Source organism: Paroedura picta, chromosome 3 (genome assembly GCF_049243985.1).
Source record: "Paroedura picta isolate Pp20150507F chromosome 3, Ppicta_v3.0, whole genome shotgun sequence".
NCBI classification, from domain to species: domain Eukaryota; kingdom Metazoa; phylum Chordata; class Lepidosauria; order Squamata; family Gekkonidae; genus Paroedura; species Paroedura picta.
In genome coordinates this window covers 89,226,208-89,245,769 of record NC_135371.1, presented here as the reverse complement: position 1 = coordinate 89,245,769, position 19,562 = coordinate 89,226,208, and the positions used below count along the sequence as shown (strand labels likewise).

Here is a 19,562-nt window from a genome sequence, read left to right as displayed (position 1 = left end):
CTAAATAATTCGTTAAGCCCTTGGTGGGAGGGCTTCGTCCGTGATGAGGAAGGGGCCTGATTGGCCCCTTCCTCCGGACAGACCATTGGCCGGGGTAATCGGCAGGCGCAAAGCGCCTGCCAATTGGCCCGGCTGATTCCCATCAAGCTGACAAGGAAGCAACTGCGAGCCGCACAGAGCGCGGCTCGCAGTTGCTCCCTTGATGGCAGCCTGACGCGTCGGGAGGCGCAAAGCGCCTCTGACACATCAGGCCGCCCACAAAGGGCGGCTGTGGCTGCCGGGGGCTCCCTGCCCGACGGCCTGATGCGGCGAGAGGTGCAAAGTCGCTCCGCGCGACTCCTGGGGGCTCCCTGATCTAGCGCCCGCTGTATTTAGCTTACAGCGGGCTTGATTACTAGTTTTTAATAATTCCACAAGTCTTGGTTTCCGCCTTATGAAGGCCTACCCCCTAAGCACAACATTTGCAGTACATTTAGGGACATTAAATAAAGCCCAGAGTAACTCTGATTACACTCTTTCTAATACATCAGACTTGTTGTATGTTCCCAATTGTGCTCCATACGTAAGTTAGGGATTTGCTAACTTTTAGCTAAATAGCTGAGAAAGCACCCGCCATACCCAGATTTGAGAAACCTGAGCGTGATATTGCAACTACTTTCTGCAAAATGGGCTACAGATTGAATACGACTAGAATGTTTCCCATTACACTGGAACACTACCCCCAGATATTTAAAACACTTTAGTCAGTTGATTTGATGCTCATTAATTATTCCATTTTTAAAAAATCTAGCATTAAAGTACATTATCTTTGTTTTTGCATATTGAATCATTAGTTGTTCCAATTGACATTGCTGAACTAGCACCCCAGAGCTCTTTTTAGCCCAACACTGGTTTGGGAAAGAATGACGGCATCATCTACAAACATAAGTATGTGTGATTTTTCCCCTTCTATTAATTTTGCCATTTCATATTGACCTTCTGAAAACATTTTACAAGAGAATTGATGTTAATCTTGAATAGAAGGGGGCCAGAAGGCATCCTTCTCACATACTTCTGCGTGGGATAATCAGAGCAAAATTGAGTCACCTCTGTATTCTTGGTAACTGACAAAAATGAATTTTTGAATTATATTTACTCTAATACTGTCTTGATATGTAGTCAAACTTCTGTAATAATTTTTGACAAAAGGGAGATATGTCTGTTGATGACATCACTGGTTATTAGTTTCACTTTTAATTTTGAGGCTAAAAAATGTATATCTCTTTTGTAGGGATGGGGAGCAGAATATCACCGGCAAGATGTTACAAGCACCCCATGTTGGATAGAAATTCATCTTCATGGGCCTCTCCAGTGGCTGGATAAAGTACTTACACAAATGGGCTCCCCTCTCAATCCAATTTCTTCTGTTTCATAGTATCCCTAGTACTGTTCAGGTGTAGCCTTTGTGACCATTTTCTGAACGTTCAGAATCTTCCAACATGAATAGTATGAAAATGGATGTCATATGTTAGCATCTTCCATCTGTGGTCAATTCTGTACTGATGATCACTGCTCATTTCAGATACCAAGAAAATATTCAAGTTCGCAGGACAATGATTTTAAATTCAAAATCTTTTTGCTATGCATATTTAACAAAAACTTTGCCTTCACTTGAAATGTCTTCTAGGAGTATGTTTGGGAAACTGACATGAGGGACTAAACACATTTTTGTTTTTTTTCCCCGCTGAATAAGTGCAGTTGCAACTAGCAAGTCAGATCTTCTTATAGCATAATTTTGTTGGTGGTAGAAGTTCTAAACAGGACTAGCTTTGTTACGCCTGACTGTCTTTTGTTTGAATAAATAATAATCGGACAGTAACGTACACATGGTAGAAGGAAAATACACATGTTGCAGGTTGTCATGTTAGAATATTTGTATTACTGGAAGACTGTCATAAACAGCAGTGGCCTTATCCATTCAGTTTAGTGTTACCTTTAGCCATTGTTTTAAAGAGCTGTTGATCTGCATAACTTCATATTTTTAGACTAATAATTAATTTCCATAGATTTACCACTCATGCTATGTGTGGTGGCTTTTAACGCAATCCATGTGTAAAACAAAATGTCTTCTATATATAATATTGAAAGGAGATTCACTGTGGATTCTGTTTGTTGTATTTTGCCTCTCCATAGTAGGTTATCTTCAAGACTTCTTAACTTGTCTGCTATTATTTTGCAGTATGAGTTGTCATCTTGTGTTCATTTCAGTAACAAAAATATTGGAATTTTTTTTATAGTTCAGTATTCTTGGAAGCTTATGACTGATGGATTAATAAAGAGTACAAATTGATTGCCTTCTAGATAACCTGGGCAGACCAGTCACTGGATAAAAGTAACAAAAGTAATATACATCTGGTGATTATTACCTATGTGATGTAAGTAATAGGTCATAATTTCCCATACACAGATGTTCGCTGGTATAATCTACTACTAGAGCAACAAATCTTGTTAGGTAGTTATGTGTGCCTAGACTCACTGATACAATTAACAGAAAAAATCAGAAGTTGCCGCTTAGTAGGACAAAGATATTATTAGTGCCAATTGAGAAATATTTCTTATTTCTTTGTATACTAGTTGTAAAGCCCACTGCATGCAGAAATGCAGTGGGCACTAGGGGGAGGCAGGCCTGAGGAGGCACGGAGAGGTCTCCCAGCTGCCTGGCCATTGCTCCCTCTCCAGGCGGCAGGTCAAGGATGCGTTGGGCATGGTGGCGGCAGTCCCCAGGCTGGCTGTGTCCAACCAGGCCTCGACCTCCGCTTCCTCCAGCGATCCGCCGGAGGAATGGGCACCTATTGAGGCCCCACACTGCTGGAATTTACCTTTTTCCAGTGGTGCGGCCTCCTGGCGTCCTCCGGCACGGGGACCTCATTCTGGCTGCCACCGCCTTTTTCACAGTGCTGCCTCCTCCTTACGGCTGGCGCTGGGTCATTCTTGGGCCAGCGCTCCTCGCCTCCACTGCTGCCTTTGTGGGACCAACGCCTTCTCGCCACCACACTCTCTGCGCAGCCTCGTTCCCCCCGCCTCCTTGCCGCGGCCAGCAGCTTCTTGTAGGGCCAGATTCAAGTCTGCACACTGCCTGGGGTCCAGTCACACTCTACCTCCCAGGCAGTTTCACAAATATATAGGAGAACCATGGATAAGGATATGAATGCCAGGGTCTCAGGCATTTACCAGGGGAAGTATGCAGATTAAAATGCAGTTGCCTTAAATGTGTTGCTTGTGTCAGCTTCTCTAGGCAAACAGTGACTTTACCAACATTTATCCTTCAATCATCTTATCTCTCTTATCTGTCAGTGTAGTTTCTGTGGCAGGTCCTCTTTTCCTCCCCAGAAGGCTAGTATTTAGGGATGGGCACGAACCTCTAAAGTATATGATAAATTTTGGCTGGTTCATGGTTCTTGAAGTGAAGCTCATGGCAGGTCAATGGCACAAAGTTTCCACGAATTTTCAAGCTTTTCATGGAGGTTCATACCAGTTCATGATCGGAGATATTTCCAGACATAATGTTAAATCAAGTAATCCCCCCCCCCCAATGACTTAGGAGTGCTTTCTGGGGAAATGTCAGGTCAGAGCATGCAAGGGATCTGTTCTACCATTTCACAAAACAAACTGATTTGTGGGGCAGCTAAAGGTTTGTGACAGTTCATGATTCATGATACACACCATAAACCTAAACACATTTATCTAGTTTGTGTCCATGCCTACTTATAGGCTATTGCTATCTTGCCTTAAAAATGGCTTTAACAAGAAATTAGCACATGATGGTCTTGGTATTCTAGTGTAATTTACAGTATTCTATGGATTCCACATGAATCCAAAAAAATCTACAATATATCTCAATGACATCATTCTTACAACTTTGCTGGGAACAAAAGGGAGGTGAAAAGCAAAGACAGGTATAAAAAATAGTAGGTTCCAACAAGAGTTTTAGTCGTAGGATTGAGGCTTTGGCACCCTTGATTTCTCATTCGCTAGCATAAATAATTATGCAAACAAGCAGATGCCTGCTAACTTGGTTGGCATGACACAGAGCCAACACTGAGTGATGTGATACCTTGTTAAATTATAGATGAATCTGATGGTAATAGTAGTTGTAAAAAAACCTTTCCTGTTCTCTCAGCAACAGTCATAGCAAAAGCATGGAGAAGTTTAAGAAAAATAGAAGGTTGATCATGGTCTGCTGGAGTACCGTTGCATTAGATACAATGAGGGGTGGCATTTGGCTAGTCCGAGCCTTCCAAAAAACTGAAAAATACCTTATTCTTCAGCTATCTGAAGTGGTTGAGCCAGAAAATTCCCAACAGTATTTGGAATATCCCAGGATTTTGGATTGCCATAGTTGAGGTGCATTTAAGGGGCTCTCGGTCCTTTAAATGCCTTCAGATTTCACTCACGCTGCCTCTGCCGCTGCTGCCATGGTTTGCAAAAGGTATTTAAATCGAGACCATGTTTGCTTTGAAGTTTAAATCCCTCCCCCCTCCATTGGAAATAATAGAAAATGAGCACCTTCTTTGAGGGCCCATTGACTTGGACCCCTAGGTCCAATCTTTTTCAAACCTATTTTTTAATTTCGGATAGGAAGCAGCTATGCTGCAAATTTGGTGCCTCTTTAAAAAACAGCCCTCACCCCCGATACCCTTGGATCAGTTCTCTATTATAGCCTATTGGGACCATTAAGTATAATAGGCTGTAATGGAACCCCCAAAATCATTCCCAAATATTTACTACTGTTGGGAAATAATGTTATTTTTTAATTGCACACTATTAGAGAGAGTGTGGTGCAGTAAAGAGTGGTAGCCTCTAATTTGAAGAACTGGGTCTGATTCACCTCTCGTCCATATGCAGCCAGCTGGGTGTCTGTTGTGGGGAGAGGAAGGGAAGGTGATTGTAAGCTGCTTTGAGACTCTGGTAGTGTAAAGCAGATTATAAAAACCAACTCTTCTCCTCAGATACATCCCAGGGCCTTGTTCTGTTTCAGCAAGATATTAGGCTATATCCAATGGCATACTCCACATTTGTTCCCAGAAGAGTTTCTGGGAGGGATGCCCACTGTTTCCCTGGGATACTGCTGTGGGGCAATACCACCCATTTTTTAAAAAGTGTACCTAGGCTCCCTTAGCAATTAAAAGCATGACCAATCTATACTATGTGTCCCTGAGTATGCATATTTGTTATAGAAATTTAAAACTCATTGGTGTGCCACAGGGTTGCTAAGAGAAAAACAAACCAGACAACATAATATTGAACTTGCCCAGCCTTAATTAAGGTTTCACCTATTTAAAAACCTTGAAGGATAGCATCACTGCTTCTGTGCTATTTGCCACTTCTCATTGAACAGTGAAAGAAGTCAGTGTTAGAATAGCCTTGCAGTTGCTTAGCAGTAATTCAAGTAAAGCCATGTTGATCATTTGAATGGGCTATCAAACATGGTCATTTAAAATGTCCTTACATATTCATCTTACATGACATGTTTGAACAATTTTGGAGAGTTCTAAATTACAAAAGTTATTTTGTAGATGGCAAATATAGACAAAAATTAAAGGGATGGGTTGCAAAATTTGCTCTGTTTACATGGTAGTGTTGTCAGCACATGGTTGAAAGTTTTCAAGGAGTAAAATTGTTTACATAAAAGTGTGTGATTTAGAATTGCCTTAAAGAAAAAATAATTTCCATGAGTGCTGTTTTATTAATGTTCTTTTACTAATTTTACTTGATTTTAGGGGAAAATATATTCTCCACCCTTTAAAACAAAGCAAAAAACACAGGAGAAATATGAGATGTTTTATCATGTCATTTTTTAGACATCATCTGCTGCTTTAGAACTACAGCCAAAGATTGTCCACTAAATATGCTACAAATTAAGGACAGAAACCCTGGGAACTCTCCTGGTCAGTACCACTAAAATGAATGGAAGCTTCACAAGAGTATCCAGTGGGTTTGTGCCTTTGATTTGTGCTTCTGAATGACATAGGTGTACACTGACTTTGTTCAGATCAAGGTGTAATTGACTTTAATGTACACCAGCTCATTTGAATTTAGTTCTTAAAGGCCTTTATAACACATGCTTATGACATGTAAGCTTAAAAGCATTTGCAGGTACCTGTACTAACCAAACATCTTGATGCCTATTATACTGTGGGCAAAAGAAAGGAGTGCAGTCATGTTGCAATATGTCTAGAGTCAAGAAATACATAATGTTGTTAAGAGCTCATGGAAGATGTAGGAATAAATCTTTTCCTGCCTTCCCACAGCAGTCTCCTGCTTAATGTATAGGGTCCTAAGAATTGGGAGACTTGTGAACAAAATTAAACCACTGTGTCACTGTCTGCTGTGGATAGGAAATTGTCATTTCCTCAGTCTTCAGTACTTGAGAGAGGAGGGAGTGATTTTTCTTGACTGGCTGCCCTATCTTCATTACAGCCCAGCATTTTATTCACAAGGGTTCCACAACCCTCAGAGAGGACTTTTAGGGGAAGGGAAAGATGAGGATAGACCTGTTTTGGCAGCTCCTTCCTAGAGAATCAACCCTATGATTCCCACCCTTGTGATTTTTTTATCATGCTTCTCATTCTTCTAGATTAACTTTATTTGCTGTAGAGCCATTGGTGCATAAGAAGGCTATGCTTTAGTTTCCTTTTGCAGAAAAAACAATAAGCTTACAAGTTTACACTACATTTTGCGTAAAAAGGAGAGTTGACTGTTCAAATTTGATCAGTCGTAGTATTTCCACTGTCATAGATGTTATTAGTCTGTATAAATATGAGTGGATCATCTGGCACATTGTTGCACCATCCAACTTCTATGCCTATCACTAGCTTCTGTTAGAGAAGGAAGGGATACTGGTTGAGATCCTAAGCAAGGATGTGCATGTGCTGTGAGTGGCTTCAATTTGTTCTCTGTAATTCCTTGGGGCATTCAAAGGTACTAGGCTAATTAAGTTTATGTCTAGGTTTCAAGTTGCTAATTATGTAAATCTTTTACAAACATGAATTGCCTAAGCTGTACAAGATGTTGTGTCAGACTGGATTGGAGATCAGTTGAAGGACCAAGGAGTCTCACAGGATTTATATTCACATTGTTTTTCAAAAAGCTTTATAATGCTTGTGATATTTTCACAAGAACCCAATGAGATCCTGTTATGCAGAAAGAACTGACACCACAGTGTTTAAGTTGGATTTTGAACCCCCACACCCCACTCAAAAGTTCTATTTTCCCACAGCATTGTGTAAAATACTGATTGATAACAAAATAACGAACGATGTAACAGATTTATCTTATGGTTTTGAATTTTTAAAAACCAAGGGGTTATTTCACAGTATTATGTTTATAAGGGTAGGCTGGAAAACATCTTAAACAGGTTAAGATTGTCTTCTCCCTTGAAAAATAAGAAAGTTAATGTTTTTGTTGGCTGAACAGTTGCTACATAACAATATTGTTTTGAAGTAGAATCTTTACAATGTATTGCGTAAATGGACGTACCAAGGCTACATATATAGTTGTGTATCATTTTGGAAAAGTCTGATTAAATTCAGTTCCCTAAGTGCATTTTTATTTTGTAATATTCAACAAGTGGATTTTGAGTGCATATGGTTGTTATAACCTCTGGTCTTAATTTTATACAGCAAGAGATTAGGCTGTAGCAACAAGTTTTAAACTTCTGTACTGTATAAAATTTTAAGCTGTCATAATGAGTTGAATGGATTTTTTGCATACTTTTGCAATCTAAATAAAAATCTTTTTTCAAGAGTGAATTTTGTAGTTCAGCATAAGCAGAAATTTCAGAACTGCCATATGTAAATCCTTAGGTCTAATGTGTTTTTCTACCAAATATATTACATCTAGGTAACTATTTTTTTCAGTAATGAAGAACAGATTCCTTTCCATTAAGAGTGTATTTACTAGATTTCAATTTTTGATTCTAAGTGCTTAAGTCTATATTTACAGACTCCTGTTTTCTTGGAGGTGGGGAGATACACATTTTGAAAGTCTTTAAATCTTTTAATGATTTTCTTGGTTTATATATTCTACAGCATTTTTTAGAAAAATGTGTGATCCATTCCATTGATTTGATTTATTTACTTTATTTACCCCGTGGTGGACACTTAAAGGAGCTTACATTGTTCATCTTTGATCTGTGCAGTCTATCTGTGGAAAATAAGTTTCTAGCTCAAGAAAATTAGAGGGGTGGGGGAGGCATGTCCGCCTCACAGCATACACAGTGTTTTCCTGCCAAAGCAGTTACATGATGTGAGAGAGGAACATTTATGTCCTCTCTTCACCACCAGCAAAAGAAGATCCTTTTTCTAGCATCTTCCATTTTTTTCTTTTGCAGCTCTTGAGAAAGGTCAAGATACTGTTTTTTTAATTAAATGTTGTAGACAGTGTTTTTAAAAACATAGCCAGTATACCATAGAAATGACCAACAGATGAACATTTATGTTCATGCCTTGATGAATCTGACACTTCTGTTTGTTGCCCCTGTTAATGAGTCACCCTTAAAATGCATCATTTTAGAGCCTCTAGTGGCGTTGGTATAGGCATTGGCTGGTTCTGACTCCCAGGCTGCAAATTAATCTGCAGTAGACTACATTATTTGAGCCAAGACTGTTGCTTCAGTTGAAATATAACAAAAGCCATATTGGATGAGGCCAGTAGCCCATCCAGTCCAACACTGCATTACACAGTGGCCAAAAAGCAGCTGCAGTCGGGGTCCACCAGCAGGGCCATCAGTTCTGGGCTTGGATCTGCCTTGGAATCAGAACCTTTCTCCTGGAAAAGGCAAAGAAACCTGTACACTTACTTCTACAGGAGAATCCTTTGCCTGAGTATATTGCTTTGCATGGGGTGACAGCTGAGAAATGCTCCATTTTGTGGAGCCACTCAAATATAGGGTTCCTTGGCTTGTACCTTTACTACTGATGTCTTGCTTGTATTTTATGTCTCCATATTTTACCTGACTGGCACCTTTAAGACTAACAAAGTTTTATTCAAGTTGTAAGCATACCTACAACTTGTGTGCAAGCATACTTTTTCAGTATGGGAATTTGATGCATTGGATCTCACAGTGTGTGCTGGTGACACACATAAGAAAGCTGTTCCTTTGATCATTCTTTTTACACTGACCTAGTCTGTACTAGGAGGTAAAAACAGCTCCACAGAGAGGTTATAAATTCTGCAGCCCAGTTGGACAACACTCTTGTCAGATTCTTGAGTCACTTCTTCTCTCCCCCCTTCTTCTCATAATATGGTGTCTCAAAGTTGTGCACATGTTTTTTCCCCCTCCATGTGTGAGATGCCGGGTTTTATCCTGGCATCCCCTGCTGACAAAGTCTCTGGTAATCAGAAATTCCCTTAAACTCTTCAATCTCGCCTCCAGTGTAATTTACAAGAGAAAAATTCTCTAGTCTGCTGTCTTATCCACCAGTCTTACTGCAATTCTTTTTCACACTTCTGTCAGTTGGTGAGTTCAGACTCAAGATCCTCCCCACCTTGCCTGGGGGGGGGGGGATTGCCTGTCTCCCATTAACTGCATTGTTCAAACTACTTCTGGGACCGAAAGGGTACAATTTCAAATGATTCTTGTGTTAAGGTGCACACCTGAAGAGACCTCTGATCATGGCCAGATCATAGTCTAACTTTTGCTTGGCTGTCTGGTTCATTGATCTCCTGACCTTTCCTGCAGACAGTCCCTCTTCCATTCTGGATGGAAGCTTCCATCCACTACAATTCCAACATTTCCTTTCATTTTATGCCCTAACTTTTACAAAGCTCTTTTAGTCAGCCCTTATTTTACTAATGCTGTCAGTTCTTTTTGGACTTCCATTGCTTCATTTTCTGGTGTATCTACATATGTATACCACATTTCTGGTATATATTTTACCTTTTAGAGGGTGCCTAGGCTTGTTTTCCTTTCTGAAACAGACCTAACATGCACCATTCCAGTGGTTTCAGCACTGCATTTTTTTCAGAGCACTTCCTTCAACTCTGATCCTCTTTGACATCTCAGATGTTTCCTTCCCTATACTGTGGAGACCATGCTGTGGGCATGTGTTTCCCACAGTCTTATAATGGGAAAATTAGTTTGTCATACACTATTTTTGCCTAAAGCACTAGGTATACATTGCTTGCCTATTTTAGTGCATATACCATACATAGTAATGGAATACACTGTAGTCATGCCTTCAGTGACTAACTGAGGTCAGCTCCTTGATACTCTGGTAGTCTGGATTATTTTATTTGCCCCATAATGGGAAATGCTAACCCCTATCCTTTGCAGTTCTTTCCTGAGAGGGATCTTTGCTGAGGAATGCCTTCCATCCCTCACGAAGACAATCTGGCTTTGTTGCAGATTGGTCTGTGGATTTCACAAGATCCATTTAAGGCACATCCTGTCCATCCTTTCTTTGATCACATCACACCTTTTCCACTGCTCTCTTTTGCTTATTCTCACTCCTGCTAACGGCTTGATACTTTATGTTCTCTCCAGTAACACCATCCTCCCTCTATTCTAACTGGCTAGCGTAACATCTGCAATATCAGATCTTGCTCATCTAATTGGAGAAGAATATTTACTGAAGTTGTAACAGGATATGGGCAATGCTTCTTATGCTGCTATGGTTTGGCCACTGGTTAGGTCAATAACTTTCTAATCTTCTGCCTTATTGTATTTCTAAAGATGTTGCAAAACACAGAGGTATAACCTCTTGTTTTCCTTTGATATGTCTTTGTTGTTTATTCAGAATAGGGCTTTATAATATGCAGCACTTCCAACTTTGGAATGACGGTAGTGGGAGTGCTAACCTATAATCTTTCCATTCACAAAGTTGCATAAGCTGATGTCCTGGCCAGGATCTCTTCCCAGTGATCTTTTCTCAATCCTCACATGAACTCCCCTATCTGGGAATTTTAGTTGGGGTACTCTTGTAAAACTAAATGTTTTTACATTTTAACTTGTGTGTTGTTTTTACTGTTGTTACCTGCCCTGAGCGGTTCAGAAGGGCAGAAGGTTAAAAATAAAGAATTAACATGGTCACTGTCCTCACACATCCCATCATTGTGGGTCAGTGGAGGCTATCACTGTGTTCTGAGTGCATGACTCTTCAATGCCATTTCACAAATCATCGTGTCTTCAAAAGTGTTTTTTTCCCCTTTGCCACATTCCTGAGTGTATTTCAGTTGGGACACAAGTATAGAGCTTGTTGTTCTGTTATAAGACAGTTGTGGGTGAAGATCAATATGTGACACTAAACAATTGTTGCAGAGATGGTAGGTATGTTGTGGTCTTTTTCTTTGAGAGATTCGTACCCATTCCCTATGTGGGACTACACAGAAGCCATGAAGATGAAAAGGTTGCACTTACCTGTAACTATTGTTCATTGAGTAGTCTTCTGTGCAGACACACATCCCTCCCTCCTGCTTGCTGTGAACTCTTTGAAACCATAGTTTCTTGGGGTCTCCAGTCACAGTATGGAGAGAACTGAGGGAGTTGCACCCCTCTTCCTGGTCATGTGATCTTTTTGGCAGGAAAATGTCAAAGGAGGAGCTGCTCCTAGTCCACTAGAAAGATTTGGAAATCTTTGCTGGGCTCAGTCCCCATGTGTGTCTACACCAGGGGTAGTCAAACTGTGGCCCTCCAGATGTCCATGGACTACAATTCCCATGGCTCATGGGAATTGTAGTTCATGGATATCTGGAGGACCGCAGTTTGACTACCCCTGGTCTGTACAGAAAACCCTTGATGAACAATTGTTATAGGTAAGTGCAATCATCTTTTATGCTATTATATCTGGCTACCAGTTTTTTCTTTGAGAGAATTTCTACTTGGAACTTCTTCCCAAAAGCAAGCGATTATCGGCCATAGTTTTGTAAACACAGGCCATTTGACACTAAAAGCGGTGAATAAATGCTGGCAGGCATATGGCAGACTTTTCTGCTCATTCAGTGACCTTTTCTATAGTTGTCAGATGTCACCCTTGACTCAGATGTACAACTTTGCCCAGTGAGAATAAAAGTAGGCTTGAGGACTTACCCTTTGAGAGTACTCTCATATTTTGTCCATAAACTGATGACACCCTTACTCAGACTAAGAATAACAATCTGACTTCAAAATCTCTTGGTGTTACTTCTTCAGGGCCTCAGCCTTATAAACACCTGGCTTAGTATTTATCCACCCTCAGTCACAGAATGGAAGGGGGGGGGGCTGAATCCAGGTCCAAACTTTAACCTCACTCTCTAAAACAGCCCCAACATTATTCTATCTTGCTGCAGGAGCATGCTCTTTTTCTCCCTCCCTTTCACAGTAATAATCTATCATTTCTGATAATTGGGCTTTATCAGAATGGTTTCCCCTGTGTCAAACACTCCTGCTCTTATTTCTGGTGAGTTAAATTAGGGTTTAGACAACCTTAAAAGAGCGGTACAGTTAGTTCCCCACCATGACACTGGTGGTTTTCATTCTAGGTATTTTCTTGTTGGTAAAAAGGAAACTGACCTATTCTACATATGTGCGATCTTAATAAGTCCTTGTAGGTTAATACATTTCAAATAAATGCTTTATCTGCTGCTGTTCAGTTATGAGAAAGAAATGTCTTAATTTGCTGTTAACCTACAAGAAACATATTTCTGATTTCCATTCAGCGAGACTATAGGGAATCTCTCTTTTTGCAATGTGATCATTCAGTTTTTCAATACAATGTTTTGCCTTTCAGCTTGGAAATGGCTTCATCAGTTTTCACAGTGTGTATGGCTGCTGTGGTAGTTTCTTTATGAGCTAAGGCCTGTTCTATATATCTCTATTTAGACAACTGGCTCATGAGTCATTGTAGCATCTTTGGGATCTGAACTCACAGCTTTTAAGTTTGGTCATGGTCACTGTCCTGAGACTATTAGAATAAATCCATAAATGCATAGAGGTGTTTTTCCCCATTGATTAAGCCTGAGTTTTAAAATATCTGATTACATTCCCCTTCCTGGAGGAAATTGTTTCAATTTGTTATGTGTATCCAGAAATTATTAGGTCCATTACTGTAATGATTTCCCTGTCATGGCTTTAGATGCAGCCCTCTCCCCCATGGATCTTTAAGGACATATGATCCATCTCTTCATTCAGAACTCTTGCTTCAAGTTGTCTGATCTTTCTCTGGGATCATGGACAGAGGGTAACACTAGGAGAAAGCTCATCAGGCCGTCACCAACCGGCTTGCCGAGCCCCCAGGGGGCAGTTCTATCTCCAAACTTATTTATCTTTATGTACCCTCTTGCTCAACTGGTGTGGAGGTTTGGGCTGGGTTGTCACCAATAAGCTGATGACACCTAGCTCTTACTCCTGATGGATGGCTGCCCTGACTTTCCCCCAGAAATATCAGTCAGCTGCCTAGAAGCAGTGATGGGATGGCTCAAAGACAGAGGTCCTATGGCTGGGCAGGAAAGGTCCAAGTGAGGAAGCGCGCATACCCACCCTGGATGGAGTGCGGCTATCAGTGACCCACTCCGCCAGAAAGCTGGGGGTGATTATCGATGCCTCCCTCTCAATGGAGGCTCAGATCACAATGGTACAGTGGCTTACATTTTACCACCTCTGCCAAGCCAAACTACTAGTGCCCTACTTGGCGCCAGAACATCTAGCCACAGTGATCCATGTGACTGGACTTCTTGCTCTACCCTTATCCTTGATCTGGAACTGGTCCAGAACGCAGCTGCCAGGGTCCTCACAACAACACCTCAGAGGTCCCACATTCAGCCCATCCTCCAGCAGCTCCCTGTCGAATTCATTTTTTTATAAAATTCCTGAGGGGGAAAATGGTTTTGTGTCCCGGTCTCTTTTTCCTAAAGTCATGTCTAGTTTGAATTTATCTCAAGACACTAGTTTACCGGAGTTTGTTTTTTCCCCCTTGCCATCATCATGTAATAAATAAATAAATAAATAAATAAATAATAAATCACATGCAGATCATACACTGCAAGAGGAAGCTAGCCCAGTTGCAGGGGTGCTGCCCACCAAGTCTGGGCCACAGTGATGGTGAAGAAGGCTGGCCCAGCTGGAGGCCGGGGTAGTGGTTACACTGCTCACAGGGGGCCATCCAGTGGCTGCACCACCCACAGGGAACAAAGGAGTGACCTTGCCACCCCCAGAGGCCCAGCTGGGGCTGTGCCACCTCCAGAGGCCAAGGCAGCAGTTGTGCTTCCCCCAGCCTGAGAGGAAAGAAAAGGGAGAAATGAAGGGAGTCTGTGTTTGTGTCTGTATACCTGTGTGTTTGTGAGAGTGGGAGGGAGAGAACCAAGGAGGAGGTTGGAGAACAAACAGGTAAGGGGTGGGGGTGGGGGTAAAGGGAGTCTGTCTGAGTGTATGTTTGTTTGGAAGGGAGGGAGGGAGGGGGCCCTGACCAATGTCTCCTGGAGCAGGTATGTGTTCCACATACCCTCTCAGAGTCTAACTGTCAGTAAAAAAATGTATCTGACAGCATGATTTAAAATGTCTTAGAATTGAGCATATTTGTGGGAAAGACCTTTATCAAATTATATACAAGGAAAAAATTCAGATGGCCTTCCCCAACATGGAAGCAATCTTGTGGCCATTTCTTAGCTTAATGGTCACCAATTGCTCATGAGAGATCTTTTTCAAGACTCAAAAGAATTAAAATTAATTAAGGGGCACAATGTCTCAAGAGATTTTGTCTGCACTGAGCATTCTGTGCATTGAAAGTAATAAACTTAGACAAACAACCGCCATCACTACAGTGTTTAACAATAAAATCTGTGTTTTAGAGGAGGAATTGTGAATTGTGGAATTTTACACAGCACTCGTATCCTTGTCTTTACTCAGTTTTATTTAAAACACTCTTGACTCTTCCATCAACTGTGAGGGCAAGTGGGAGATTGGGGCCTCCTCACATATGGAGTAGCCTAGGGCCTCTTCATCTCAATCTGGCACTGTTTGTCAGACTCCCCAAGTGGAACTGCACAGTCAACCAAAGATGAAAAGAAGATTGCACTTATATTTAATTTTTTCATCAGGCATCTTCTGTGCAGGCACACATTTCTTCACTTGGCCTGCTGTGAGCTCTCTTTTCTGGTCGTGACTGAGCTAAGGGAAGGAGGTACCCATCCCTTCCAGCATGTGACTGTTTCAGAGGGAAAGTGCCACTGCATATACTTTGGTGGAGGGAAGTAGCCTTCTAGATTTCTTGACCTAGAAATTTCGTCTCCACTGCTGGCTTGTATATATGCCTAGTGTTTGCCTGCACAGAAGACACCCAATGAACAACAATTACATGCAAATACAGCCCTCCCCACCCTGTTCATCTGCACAAAATCCCTTGAGGTAGGTGAAGCTGAGGGTATGACTGGCCCAATGTCACCCAGAAAGCTTCCATGGTAGAGCAGAAATTCAAACCAGAGTCTCCCAGATGCTGGTCTGACACCCTAATCAGTACACAATACTAGTAGAATTCAGTAATCAGCAATGTTCACCTGTACTGCAACATATACATAGAATCAGTTTAATATTTTGCTTGCTTCATATATACTGAATACATAGCATGGGTGCCATGTACAGAAAGTGATAAATTGCCTTGTTGGTAAAGTGGCTACAAGGTTGTAATTATATGCTACTAGCTTCAAAGCCTGTTCCTAAGAACAGGCCTTGAAATGGTCCCCTCCCCTGGCCAGGCAGTTTAAGGTGGCTTTGGGCAGCAGCTCGCAGTCAGATCAAGTGGGGTGGGTGGGGGCTGGCCAGCTCGTTAGCAGGCCTGGGACAGAGCTCCTTCACAGGCAGTTAGCAGGCCGGGAGGCTGTCATTAGCAGGCCCTGCTTAGCAGGCCAAGAGGCCCTCGTTAGCAGGCCCTCCACCATGACCCTTTGCCCAGGGCCCTCTCCCCTTACCTGCTGCTGGTTCCAGGCACTGAGGCGCATCTGAGAGCAAAAAGGCTAGAGTCCAGGGGTAGAGGGCAGGAGCTGCAGGGGAGCTTTGCTGGCCGCACCCTGATTGGCCCTATTCCAACTTGGACAGCCGGACACGTTCCACCTCCCAGGCTGTTTCACAAATATATAGAGGAACCATGGATAAAGATGACAATGCACTTTATGAGGACCACTTCCTGGTGAGAGTAAAATAGTTACTCTGGTCAATGAAGAGGGGGGACGCAGGTAATAGCAATACCCTCTGTTAAAAGTCAGCCTCTTGCTGACCTTCGTATATACTTTAAAATACCCTTTTTGAAAAATCAGCGCTTGAGAGCCTGTTAAAGTTCCAGACTGAAGATGACAGGGTCCCTAATGGCAAATTATTATTCTAGCTTCTCCTGGCACAGGTATTAGCTGCTAATGTTGAACAAAATGTTAATGCAGTTCAGGTTTTTTAAATGCTCTAGCATTACTAGCTCGAAGCCTAACCTGGACCTTTGTCAGTATGACAACCTGTAGGGATATTAAATGTATTCTGAAAGAAATAGGTGTTCCTACTGTGCTGCTTTCCCCCCTCCTCACTTCCTGCAAAATCCCTTGAAACCATTCTGTCTTCAGACAATTCATTATGGGCCCCCTCAGGTCCCATGTCTAGAACGTGGTGGCTTTTTGCTGCCTCATAGAGTGCTGCTTTGATGTCCTTTTGTTTCAGCCAACTACATTTCAGCCACTAGCAAAACATGTGGCAGCTCCACTGATTTGTGGCAGCTCCAGTTTTGTGATGCTTTTCTCCTCTGTTGGACCTGCTGTGACAGATCCAACCATTTTACAAAAATCCAAAAAACAAAACCAGGAGCTGGTGGCAAAGCAGTTAAGCCACCTGAAGGTATGCCTGCAATTTGCTGGAGACAAAGGAAGAACACCATCTGAGCCCTTCTGGTTAGAAAGCCTATGTTTGTTTATGCCAATGAAAGCTAGCTCTGATAATGATACTGGGATTTGAGGGGAAATAAAAAGAAATATGTTTTCATAGTTTTTAAGTATTTCCAGAAACCTCAAATGCGACTCTGGTCTTTTAGTCATTGAACCAATGTTAGAACAAACAAAAGCCAATATCTTGAACAAGTGGTTGATAAAAGAGTTACTATTGTGAATGTCAGGACATTTGCAGTAGTGCTGAAGAGGTATTCTTTCATAAGGAAATACTCTTATTAGGAATAAAGGTAAAGGTATCCCCTGTGCAAGCACCGAGTCATGTCTGACCCTTGGGGTGACGCCCTCCAGCGTTTTCATGGCAGACTCAATACGGGGTGGTTTGCCAGTGCCTTCCCCTGTCATTACCGTTTACCCCCCAGCAAGCTGGGTGCTCATTTTACCGACCTCGGAAGGATGGAATGCTGAGTCTACCTTGAGCCTTACCACTCTGCGCCACAAGAGGCTCTCTTATTGTCAAAATCAAAAGCATTAAACTGAAAACCTCTTTCATGTTTATCTCCCCCTTTCCTTTACAAAGAAATAGCAATGTATATTATATAATGTTTTTTTCTAAAGTTGTATATTTAACTTCTTCATGTTTTGCTAGTGGCGTTTTAATAATTTGTCTTTTGGAATGCTTTTTTATGTTTGAGGTTTACTTCTTAAGGATCCCTGAGTCTCTGTCTGGGGAAACAGCAGGATTTCTTGGTGGTGTTCTAGAATCAGTGCTCAAGAGATTACAGTTAAAGCTAGATAGCACACTTTCCAGTGCACAAAAAACACAATATCTAGACTGTTGGAAACTTTCCCCCAGAAGACTAGTTAATTCAGGTGGGTAGCCATGTTGGTTTGAAGCAGAAGAACAAAGTTTGTGTCCAGTGGCACCTTTGAGACCAACAAATTTTAATTCTAGGTATAAGTTTTCATGTGCATGCATCTGCAGTGGAAATGAAGGGACTGGTTAGATCAAAATAATTGCTTAGCTGAAGAACAAGGAGGGTTCAGAGAAGGAAGATCCACCATAGACCAGTGCTTAATTTTGGACCATCTAATAGCAAAATATTTCTCCAATTCTACCACAGCCTCATATGCTGCTTTTATCAACTTTAAATCTGCTTTCAATTCAATGCCAAGGATAAAACTATGGGAGAAACTAGAGAAAAACAACATAGACAAAAGTATCCCTCAGGAACATTTAAGATCCCATAAGAATGGTGAACAGAGTCAAACAGGGCTGTATATTAGCACCACAACTATTTAGCATTTATATTAATGACATAGTTACCCTTTTATGGAGTTTCGACTTTCATCCACCAGAACTAGCTAATAGACACTTGTCTTTATTATTGTACGTGGACAATGTTGTCCTTTTATCAAGGACTATATTGGGCAAAAATGGACATTGTGAGCCCTTATGGATTACTGTAATGAAGCCTGCCTTGAAGTAAATCATTCCAAGACAAAAATAGTTGTCTTTTCAAAGAAACCTAAGAAAATCTTGTGGTGCCTAAATGCTACTTGTATTGAACAAGTTCAGTTATATAAATATCTACATGTCATATTTCAAGCTTCAGAATCTATGAACTCTCATGTAGCCCAGAAATTGAATAAATAATAATAAATAATTGTTTTGAATGCACAAAAAGGTGCATGTGCTATATTAAAATTTTATTGCAACAAAGGTGGTAGGAATGTCCCAGCAGCTCTTAAAATGTACATGGCTAAGCCCCTGGTGCAAATGTTATATGGGGCACCACTGACAATCACTGCCAATACAATTCGCCTGGAGAGAGTGCAAACCAAATTTTTGAGAAATCTTCTGCAGCTCCCCACAGTTGTCTCTAATGCTGAGTGTGAAGTCAGGTTTGACCCTGGTCCAGGCAAGTTTATGGTCAGCCGCAGTATTGTATTGACTGAGGCTGATCTTTCCCAGGAGTCTATCCTATTTTTAAAAAAATTACTTGTTTATCGCTCCTTAAGTACAGGCCATCAACAGAAAGTTAGGATTTTATCGTCTATCCCAACAATTTCTGCTCTCTTTGGGCTTTGACCATGCCAAGGAATTGATAAAGCTAAGAATACAGGAGGTGGAAAGATAGCATAATTTCAAAAGAATCAATATTCTACTGTGCATGATATCTCTCTTCTAAATAGAGTTATCTTTTATGCCTTTTTTGTAATATAGATAACTCTAAATTTAGAAGGGCAGTTACATTATTGTCCTACAGTGCTCTCCTTTCAGCATGGGTAGAGGGAAAATATAATACACTTCTATCCCGGGAACGTACTTGCGTATGGCAGGATGGTAACACTGAGAACACCAAACATGTGATTTTTTATTGCTGTATTTACAATCAGTTGCTGCGGGAACTGCAGTATTCCATCTTCACTGACTTAGGGGCTACTTCAAGCCAAGCCAAATTAAAGGAACTTCTTTTTGATAAGGGATATTGTTAACTGCTCTCTCCAGTCGGGGGAGTTTCCTGAGGTGCTGAAGGAGGCGATGGTGTGCCCTCTCCTCAAGAAGCCATCCCTGGACCCACATGACCCTGCAAGCTACCGCCCAGTAGCGCATTTAGCGTTCCTGGGTAAGGTGAAGGAAAGGGCTGCGGCGGACCAGCTCCTAGCGTTCCTGGAAGATACTTCGG

General features: G+C 41.5%; 1 protein-coding gene across 7 annotated transcripts in view; it reads left to right on the top strand.

The window, feature by feature from the left end:
• SMAD5 (SMAD family member 5) overlaps window positions 1-7,790 on the top strand; it is a 34,093-nt gene extending 26,303 nt beyond the window's left edge. For 6 of the 7 annotated variants that reach the window (XM_077326761.1, XM_077326764.1, XM_077326759.1 and 3 more), the window contains one exon: window positions 1,271-7,790. In XM_077326761.1, the coding sequence (XP_077182876.1) occupies window positions 1,271-1,414 (144 nt within the window). In that variant the 3' untranslated portion in view covers window positions 1,415-7,790. Of the gene's footprint in view, window positions 1-833; window positions 1,197-1,270 lie in introns of those variants that run through there. The other variant, XM_077326765.1, reaches the window with a different exon arrangement.
• Window positions 7,791-19,562: the final 11,772 nt, after the last annotated feature.